The 11,120-nt window shown below is 37.3% G+C and overlaps 1 protein-coding gene across 1 annotated transcript; it reads right to left on the bottom strand.

Moving 5' to 3' along the window:
- Positions 1 to 3,672: 3,672 nt before the first annotated feature.
- Positions 3,673 to 6,453, bottom strand: LOC118800399 (CD226 antigen-like). Its single transcript, XM_036560610.1, has 6 exons — positions 6,379 to 6,453; positions 5,673 to 6,032; positions 5,498 to 5,542; positions 5,042 to 5,167; positions 4,527 to 4,558; positions 3,673 to 4,225 (listed from the first exon to the last, which is right to left on the bottom strand). Exons 1-6 carry the CDS (start codon positions 6,410 to 6,412, stop codon positions 4,088 to 4,090), a joined length of 735 nt encoding a protein of 244 aa, XP_036416503.1. The 5' UTR covers positions 6,413 to 6,453; the 3' UTR covers positions 3,673 to 4,087.
- Positions 6,454 to 11,120: the final 4,667 nt, after the last annotated feature.

The following is an 11,120-nucleotide window of genomic DNA, read 5'->3' as shown; positions in this document are numbered from 1 at the left end:
CAGCAGTGAATAAAGGAGTGGCCAGGGTTGCTAGATATTTTCAAACTGGAATGTTTGCATGATAGGTACATTTAGGGGCGGAGAAAGAAGCATTACAGTATAATATTATAGTAACTTGAATTTGAAAATAAACTTTGATACACAAAGGCTTTAGTATCCATTTTTATTCAATTATATATTTTTTTTAACGTGTATCACAGATAACACTCAAATCCTTATACTCTTCAAATGATTCCTCAAGTTTTTAGCAGTTACGAAAAGGAAAACTAAACAGCAATTGTGTAGTAAAATGTGCAAAAAGGGGTGCCCAAACTTTCACAAAAACATATTTCAAACAGCCTGCCCCCAGAGATCCAGCCATAAAGCAGTTGTAATTTTTCAAAACTTCTCCCACCTTGAGAACACCTCATCATAAGGGGTTTTCCTAGCCTGGCAAGACTGGCACTTTAAGGTTTTGAAGATTTTTAAAATGTTTTAAGGTACACATATAGCAATTTTCCATATACAGCAATGCATTAATAAATGTTTTGGCAACCATGCAATCCATGAAAATCTCCTAGCAAGGACTTTATAAACACACTTTATAAACACAAAAATCACATTTAAGGCGGCTGTTCAGGGTCACTCGTAGCTAGGAACAAGTCAGCACTCCAGGCTGATTTCAAAACTGAAAGTACTGCTGTGCTTTGTTGTCAGCTTAGTGTATTTTTTATTCACTGTGAAAAAGCACAAATCTCTGAGCACTTCAGGGAAAAAAAACAGGATAGGATACAGAACTGAGTAAAAGTCAAAAACTACCTTCATGTATTGAATTTCCAGTTAAAACGTTAAGCACCATTAAGTATGAGTTTCAGGGGAATTCTCTGAGGAAATTAGATATAATTTGCATAAGGAAGTAGGAAGTCAAAGTAAACTAAGTGGAAAAAAACAGGAGCTTCCAAAACTGGAGTTACAGTTGCGAAGCTACAGAGAAAACGGGACTCCTAACAACCACCTGCAACACCTGGTAGAAACCAACACTGTCCCCATCTGTTATGTTTCGGGTCAGGACGTAACAGAAAATGAGAGTGGGCTCTCTCCCCAGACCTGCTTCCAGATCAAACACCAGACACCATTTAAACCAGAAAACAGCTCAGGTTTATTGAGATTTTCTTAAAAGTCTCAGTAAAAGCTTAATGGGGTGAAGGCTTCAGGGAAGAGCATACATCAAAAAAAAAACACAAACAAAAACAACTAATAGTGTTAAACCAACTAAACCTGAAAACAAAAAGGAACAAAAATACCAAAAGCCAGTCTACCTCCCTACATTAAACACAGGTGACACCTAGACCCTTAAGAATAAACATCTTATGTTTAACATAACCATGCAGTTGCTACTACACTTCCAAGGCCTTTGTACAATTTACAAATTAATTCTAAAACCCACACTCAAATTACTTCAAAGTGAATTGTTGGCTAAAACTAAATACACAGTTTTCTGTTTGTTTGTTTGAATGCTGCAAAAATTGTGCTAGTGTACTTTGTTTGATGTCATGGATTTTTTATTGTTACAAAAATAAAAATATTAATATTGTATTAAATAGACTTATGCATGTATCAACAGATTATATCTGATAAATGTTTTAGTAAAATGGTACAAAAAAATTATTAAGGCCCCTCACAACATCAGATTTACCATCTTGTCTTATTTTGGGTGTTTGGGTGCAACAATAAAAACATTAAAAAATCATTTTTTGATGTTATACACCATAACTTCATAAAATGTGAATTTAACATTCACATAATTGAACTCCTCCATGCAAAATAATCCCCCAAAATACACTGTAAAAAATTGAGGGTGGTAAATATAATACAAGTAAATGACATTTACATAAAATAATTCAGATGACAACTTCAGTTGGCAAGTTTAGGTAAAATTCACACTGTTCAGAAAAGCCATTACATTTTACTTAAAATTATGCACATTATGTAGTACAAGTAAAATCTACTACGTATAAAAGCCTCATAAAATATACCCAATTAAATTAAACGGCAGGCATGCGCATTAATTTCAAACTATGCTGAACGAAACTGGTTCTGTTGGATTCCTTTTGGGCACATTGGATAATCACAGGACCTGGAATTCTACAGTGCAAGTTTTAAGGTAATCAATCAATGCTAGCTGGATTGAAGTGAAGCTAACACGAACTAGCTGTCCTTCAGTGTGTTAGCTTAGCATATTAACATTGCAGCCTGTCCTGGCTCACTGCTGCCACTCATTTAAACTAAAGTGGAGAGCCAAGCTTCATTGTGTAAGCTACTTCTAAATAAGTTACTAATGAGCCACGGCAAAGTAGTGAGCTAGCATTCATTTTTGTGGCTAACTTAGCTCTCAGTATGTAGTTAACCTACTGCTCTTTAACTTGTTCATTCTGTAATATTGCTAATAAGGTAGACCATGCTTAAGTAAAAATGAACACGTTATGTTTGAAATGTACAGTTAGCACTGAGCATTGTTTTAACAGTGTTTAAGTCTGTCTCGCCGCTTTGAATATAGTTTGAGTGAGTGATGTGAAGTGAGTTAGTATGAAGCCGCCATGACTAAACTTTCGGAACCACAGTATAACAACTCTTAATTATGTCTGATACACTCATACCACTGCCATCATGTTAACATGCAATTATCATATCAGTATCACTGCCATGCTGAGAGTGTCCAACCACTGAACAAATTCTCTTTTGAGAAATTGGTTTTCATTTTGAAGATTGTTAAATCCTTTGATTTACCTTTATTCACTAGATCAAGGATGTGAACTATGACCATTTGTCTGGAGGCAACACTTGGGTAGATTTGATGGTTACACACCATGTCTGCTTAGACTAATGACATCCAAGGAGAGAGTGGACAGGACTAGGCCAAAACTAGACACCCTAAATCAGGTAAGCTTTGATTAGACTCATAATTTGCTTTGTTGAATTAAAATATATATATATATATATATATATATATATATATATATATTACACAAGATCTAAAATAAATTAAAATACTTTTTATTTTGTGACATCGAAGCACATTCTCAACCAAATACTTTTGTACTTTTACTCAAATAAAAAAATGATAGAATACTATGTATGTTTGGGACTAAACAGGTTCTTTGTTAACAAGGGGGATGACATAGATGGCAAAACCAGTACATTCTGAAGATTCTACTTGTCAAAGAGGTTTCAGTCAATGGTGCCGTCTTTGTTGAGGGTAATGAAATGCTTGCACATTGTGGATGGGATTGATTTATACATTGATTGTAGTTTACCAAGCAAAGCTGAGGTCCACATTTGAGGTGTTTCGGAAGATATTTCTTTAGCCTAATGAGATAAAGCTGCTCAAGAAACACTGAAAGCAAGTTGCTAGCTTGAATGTCAAGAAGCATGATTTCACTTCTACAAAGTGCTCCTGAAGGATGATCTCCTCTGTTCAAGACTACAGAATGTACCCACTAAAGCCTAGACATTTTTTCAAGATTTTACGCATGCTGCCCCTACATAGCATTTTGTGCATCTCATTATGTAAGTATTTTTTTTTTTCAGATTTATTTTTGTCCATTATATTGATTTTCATCCATGTGTTATTTTTAAATTCTGTAAACAATCTTGTATTGCTTGACACTAGTGGTAGTAAAATGTATTGGTAAACTGAAAAAATTGGATAAGATTTACAAGACAATCGATATATTACTTGCTAAAACTGCTTAAATTTTACTCAGTAAAACAAAAACTTGCAGCCTCATTTTTTTGGGGTAAATTCTATGTGATTTTTTTCAGTGCACACAATGCTCTTTAAAACACAGCAAAAATGTGCACAAAGTTAAGAACAAATAATCAACTCAATCCGTGCAACAAAAGTGCTAAATATGGAATTACTTCATCATTGTTTACGTAGAATGTTTTAAAATTTTAAACCATTAAATCCTTAGACCTACTGATCTAGCTACAGTGATTTATGATCGTAGGGTTTTTAGTTCATTAATTACTTTAGATACATGTTGTAAATTAAAGCTTTAGCTTTCACAGTGAGCTCTTTGGTCCAAATCACAAACAGCATGTAAGCTTACTGTACCAAATCCCACTGCCTCACAGAAGAGTATATGATATTTGGATCCTCTGCTTCTACTCGTCTGTGTGATCTCCTGTTTTTCTTGTTGGAGAAGTTTAGAGCAGCGTAGTTCATCATTTCACCATCCTGCTCCTGTAGTAATACAGAAAACACAATGTGTTACAAACATAGAACAATAACTGCAGAAGGAAGGACAGATTTTTTGAAGCTGATCATTTCTTTTTCATATGCTCAGTATTTGCAAAGTCATTGTATAACATTTTAAACAGCATAAAACTCAACTTACTTCATTACAATTATGCTGGTGTATTGTAACTGTAATTGCAATTGTGAGATTCATTTTTTAATTTGAAAAACACAGTTTTGTAAAAAGAATCACCAGGCAATGACAGAAACAAGTCAAAGTATGCCTTAGGAACAGGTTTAGAATTACCTCTTTCTCTTCTTTGAGTTTAGAGTCAGAATCTGTGGGAACAGGTGCAGTTATTTAGCTGCAGACTTAAGAAACATGCACTTAAGTTCTCAAATTATTTATACCATTTTCTTGACTAAGTTATAAACTGCGATATTGTATAACATTTTTATTAAAAAATCAAAAGGTAATTTAGGAACAGACGTATTTTACCCTTTCAATTTATTTACTTGGAAGTTACATTTTGAGATATAAAAAAATTCTTTACAAGTCAAGTCAAGACACTTCTATTGTCATTCCATCTATGTACAAGTACACAGTGGAGTGGAATTACGTTCCTCCAGGAACAACACGGTGCAACATGGATCAAATAGACAGTACAGACAAAGTGCAAACGTGCAGACGTGAATGTGCAAAAAAATTAAACTAGAAACAAACAATAAATACGATAAATAAAACAGACATTAGACACAGTAAACAGACAGGACAGTGCAGCACAGACACAGCACTCATTTCTGAACATGAGCTATATTTACCCTCTCTGAATTGTTTTCTGTACTTCAGTATGATGAACAGCAGGAACAGAAGAGCACTGAGCAGAACCACAATCACAGCTCCAAACACCAGAACCAACACGGTGACCACATTAGCAGTGCAGACAGCTTTAATAAAAGATCAGAAATATATTTTCATTTCATTATTTTCACTAACTGGCAGCCTGTCCATGGTATTTCCTGCCCTCCACCCAATGACTGCAGCTCTCCCCATGACCCAGAAGGATAAGTGGTTTAGATGTGTGTGTGTGTGTTTGTATTTTCACTGAGAAATGCCATTGATCTATGTGTGATAACAGTATTCATTTTAAAAGGCTATTGATGGTTTGGTCCCTAGCCATCTTAAACAGTTATCAAAACTCAAAACACTAAGTAATAAGTAAGACATAATCAGCTGATCAGTTCATCCATTTCTGATGAATGTAGTAAATGGCAAACCTTCTGTAGCTGTGTCTGTGTTCTTGGAAAATATTTCATTTCTCTCTGAAAATAAAGAATCATTGATTACTTTATATCATTTATTTAAATATCCTGTGTTGCTGTTTCATATGGCTTAATCTAATTCAGTACAAATCAGGAGCCAATATTAATCTAATAAAATAACTGACATTACCTCTGATCTGTAAATATGTTGTGTTGCTGAAGATCATGTATTTTCCCTCCAGACTGCTGCAGTAATAGAGTCCTGAATCAGAGTGATTAACTGCAGTTATAGTGAGAGAGGAGTTCATAGAGTTCACACTCATCACTGATCTGTTACTCTCAGTGATGAAGAAACAGGAGTTAGAGGAGGAGGATGATACTGAGTAATATTTACATGCAGTATAAACTGGTACTGAAATATTTGTTTGTTTGAGCCAGAATATATAAGATGACAGAGTCAGACTGTGTTGACACCAGAGAGTGACATCATCACCAGGTTCTGCTTCTACAGTTAAACCAGCCTGAGAGCTCAAACACACTGACAGAACACCTGAAACACACAAACACAACAACAACTAGCATGATCTAAGCTGCTTGTCTGAATGTTTATCAGTGCTCTCTGCAGCCACTGTACAGACTGTCTCAGTGCTTTCAAAGGAAAAACAGATAATGATAGTAACTGTAATATAATAACTTTTCAGAACAAGAAAACTTCTTGCATTAACACTGTCCTGGTCTAATAAATCACCATTTATTTCAAACATCAAAATTAGATTATTGTTAATGGTAATGAATCTTTAGATATAAGACAAAAAGAATTAATTTTACACTCATAAACTGGATGCTTTTTTAAAGTCTGCTCTGCATTGTATAAGACTGAATAAACACACACTTACCAATGCTGCACAGCAGCAGAGCCATAGCTGACATGCAGCCCCTCACAGCTCCATTGTATCTGTATCAGAAAGGAAGTTCCACGGTCAAACAATGTGGGGTAGGTGGGGCTTTAACATCAGCTCACATAGGAGGGAAACAGGAGTCAGGGGTACATTAAAATGGCCTGAGGAAAAATATTAAAGATTTTTGAGTTGGCTTTTCTGTCTGCAAGACTATTATACACACAATTACGCTCAGTTGTTAGATTTGATCCAGTTTACTGCTAAAATTAATTCCTCAAGTTGTTGGGAATGAGTGCAATAAATCCATGTTAAGAGATCATAGATTGTCTATAGCTTGTGTTTCCATATGTTACAGCTTCTTTCTGATGCGACTGTGTTTGTCTCACATATTTGCTACAGTTATGTATTTATTATATATTTATAATAAATCTAATTACACACACACACAGACACACACACACACACACACACACACACACACACACACTTTCTATGCCACCAATAATGTAATACATATTTATATATTTATTTTTTGTTTCTGAAAACCCTGTTGCTTATAAATTTTTTGTTCCATTTCCAAACATTGACTCATAATTGCATGCGATTTGGTTAAAAGACAACTAAATGTTTTTCTTTATCACTAAACAACAGGATTTTTTCTAATGAAAAGGAAATAAATGTCCTTCTTTAACATTATGTGGTGTTTATACAGCAACAGTACAAAAGCTCGAGGTCAGTTTTGTGGTTGGAACATGTTCAAACCATGATATGAAAACACACAGATACACGCAAGCACTCGAACACAAGCATGTTTGTGTGTACGCATACACAATTGTGCATATCTGCATGCATGACTTGGGCAAGGGTGTGCATATGCACACTTTAGAAGGCATCATTTATACCAGCTATGACTATTATATTATAACATACACCGAAAGTATTGATAGCCCGCCACGAAAATTCAGTTTTCTCTGAGCTGAGTATTTCCTCTCTACCATTCTTTACATCACATTTCACAAACATGTAATTTATTTAATTTAAAACATTAAATTTGCTGACAAAACTGTTCATTTGTCTATGTTTTGTGGTCCATCTCAAAGACAAAAGAGATGCTTGTAGACCTTTCCAAACACTGTGGTCATTCAAATATGCATATTTATTCTCTGAGACCCAGTGGGAAAGAGTCCATCATTGCAAGTATCAAGGCACTATTTTTATAACAAACACTGACATGATTATCAAAAAGAGAAAAGGCAGCACTTTTGAAGAAATTGATTTCAGTGTCTCAAAAGAAAAAAAAATCCTAAGAGCATGAGAAAGAACTGAGAGGAGCCAAGACTCAAAGGAGAAACTCCCTAAGAGCATGAGGAAGAACCACTGAGAGGAACCAAGACTCAGCAGGGGAAACTCCCTCAGAGCATGAGGAAGAACCACTCAGAGGAACCAAGACTCAGCAAGGGAAACTCCCTCAGAGCATGAGGAAGAACCACTGAGAGGAACCAAGACTCAGCAGGGGAAACTCCCTCAGAGCATGAGGAAGAACCACTGAGAGGAACCAAGACTCAGCAGGGGAAACTCCCTCAGAGCATAAGGAAGAACCACTGAGAGGAACCAAGACTCAGCAGGGGAAACTCCCTCAGAGCATAAGGAAGAACCACTGAGAGGAACCAAGACTCAGCAGGGGAAACTCCCTCAGAGCATAAGGAAGAACCACTGAGAGGAACCAAGACTCAGCAGGGGAAACTCCCTCAGAGCATAAGGAAGAACCACTGAGAGGAACCAAGACTCAGCAGGGGAAACTCCCTCAGAGCATTAAGGAAGAACCACTGAGAGGAACCAAAACTCAAGGGAAAAACTTCCTAAGAGCATGAGGAAGAACCACTGAGAGGAACCAAGACTGAGAATGAGAAACTCTCTAAGAGCATGAGGAAGAACCACTGAGAGGAACCAAGACTGAGAATGAGAAACTCTCTAAGAGCATGAGGAAGAACCACTGAGAGGAACCAAGACTGAGAATGAGAAACTCTCTAAGAGCATGAGGAAGAACCACTGAGAGGAACCAAGACTGAGAAGGAGAAACTATCTAAGAGCATGAGGAAGAACCACTGAGAGGAACCAAGACTGAGAAGGAGAAACTCTCTAAGAGCATGAGGAAGAACCACTGAGAGGAACCAAGACGGAGAAGGAGAAACTCGCTAAGAGCATGAGGAAGAACCACTGAGAGGAACCAAGACTGAGAAGGAGAAACTCTCTAAGAGCATGAGGAAGAACCACTGAGAGGAACCAAGACGGAGAAGGAGAAACTCTCTAAGAGCATGAGGAAGAACCACTGAGAGGAACCAAGACGGAGAAGGAGAAACTCCCTAAGAGCATGAGGAAGAACCACTGAGAGGAACCAAGACTGAGAAGGAGAAACTCTCTAAGAGCATGAGGAAGAACCACTGAGAGGAACCAAGACTCAGAGGAGAAACTCTCTAAGAGCATGAGGAAGAACCACTGAGAGGAACCAAGACGGAGAAGGAGAAACTCTCTAAGAGCATGAGGAAGAACCACTGAGAGGAACCAAGACGGAGAAGGAGAAACTCCCTAAGAGCATGAGGAAGAACCACTGAGAGGAACCAAGACTGAGAAGGAGAAACTCTCTAAGAGCATGAGGAAGAACCACTGAGAGGAACCAAGACTCAGAGGAGAAACTCTCTAAGAGCATGAGAAGGAACCACTGACATGCACACAAAACCAAATACAGAACAGTAATAGCAGACCAGTCCAATTCTCCCTGTTCTCTGACAGGCTATTCACCACAACAGAGGAGGCCAAGAAGACCAGGCAGAAAAACAGCCCTATGACACAGTTCTGTGATGCTTAAATAGATCCTTAAATGCTTAGATTAATCAATAAGATCATGTAGATCTAAACTAGTTTAGGCCAATAAATCACTGGGTGCTCAATATAGTTAAGATGCTTCTGCTTATAGTTTAATTTTTCTTAAGTTTTACAGCATAAACATTGTTTAGGAAAGCAAAGTAAAAGAGTGTCTGATGTCTGATGGATTGTTACATCTAATATTTCCCCTTTCATTCTTTGCTTTGTATGTAAAATATAAATGAAGGTTTGATGATGCATTTTTACATACATACTTCACTGCATACCCACTATGCTGGTCTTATATTAGCTGCATTGACTGAATTAACTGCTGTTGACAGTTAAAAAGGCTGTTGCTTATCTGTGGTGATAGAAAATGGAGACGTGTTAAAGTGCAGCCGTGTGGTTTTGATGCAGCGTGTTGATGAAAATAGCTTAAGGTCAGTTTTGTGGTTGGAAAATATTCAGACCACAATGGGCACAAACACACAGAGACTAACTGGAGCTTTGGAGTAGATGCACTTTCATGTTGCCTTCATGTATTAATGAAAGAGCCAATTAATATTGATGATATGACAATATTTTCAAGTCTTGGTGAAACAACATCTTTTTCATCCTTTATATGGAAGTCATCACATGATGTAATGATAAATATGTTTTAATAACCCGGTTCCTATGAGTGCTGCAGTAGTAACTGATGAACTGAACTGGATTAACTGCAGTTATACCCTTAACATCCCAGGCTTTTTACATACTAAGGCTTATAATTCAGTATCTACAGGGACTTCAATGCAAGCTGGCTGAGCTATTCTTAGGTTATAGAAGTGTGTAATAAAACTTTGGGCCCTGGTCATTTAAGGGGTTAATGTGGGAGAGGAATTCATCGAGTTCATCATCACCATGTGTTTATTAGGTAGAGCATTTGTAATACTTGGGTGCAACATACACAGTACAGAAGTGCTTGTGTGTTTGAGTCAAAGTGGGCTGGTACTACGTTGTAACCAGTAAAATCACTGAGTTTTTACCTTCAACGCACAAAAGTCATTTTTATCAAATACACTATATTGCCAAAAGAAGAAGAGTCTGGGTTTGGCGGTTGCCAGGAGAACAGTACTTGTCTGACTGCATTGTGCCAAGTGTAAAGTCTGGTGGAGGGGGGATTATGATGTGGGGTTGTTTTTCAGGAGTTGGGCTCGGCCCCTTAGTTCCAGTGAAAGGAACTCTTAATGCTTCAGCACCAAGAGATTTTGGACAATTTCATGCTCCCAACTTTGTGGGAACAGTTTGGGGAGTTTGGCCCCTTCCTGTTCCAACATGACTGAGCACCGGTGCACAAAGCAAGGTCCATAAAGACATGGATGAGCAAGTTTGGTGTGGAAGACCTTAAATGGCCTGCATAGAGTCCTGACCTCAACCCGACAGAACACCTTTGGGATGAATTAGAGCGGAGACTGTGAGCCAGGCCTTCTCGTCCAACATCAGTGTCTGACCTCACAAATGTGCTTCTGGAAGAATGGTCAAAAATTCCCATAAACACTCCTAAACCTTGTGGAAAGCCTTCCCAGAAGAGTTGAAGCTGTTATAGCTGCAAAGGGTGGGCTGACATCATATTAAACCCTATGGATTAAGAATGGGATGTCACTCAAGTTCATATGCGTGTGAAGGCAGACGAGCGAATACTTTTGGAAATGTATATTTATATTGGTAGTTAATTTAATAAAGTAAGACACTGGCAATTATAAGAATGGGTCATTTTATTTATTATATTATTTATCATTTGTAATACTTGGGTGTAATATACACAGTACAGAAGTGCTTGTGTGTTTGAGTCAAAGTGGGCCGGTACTAAATAGAGACGTCATTATGAGTGAATGCAC

This window comes from Colossoma macropomum, unplaced genomic scaffold (assembly GCF_904425465.1).
Source record: "Colossoma macropomum unplaced genomic scaffold, Colossoma_macropomum, whole genome shotgun sequence".
In the NCBI taxonomy this organism is placed as follows: Eukaryota; Metazoa; Chordata; class Actinopteri; order Characiformes; family Serrasalmidae; genus Colossoma; species Colossoma macropomum.
The sequence above is the reverse complement of the archived record's forward strand: the minus strand, read 5'-3'. Positions and strand labels throughout refer to the sequence as shown.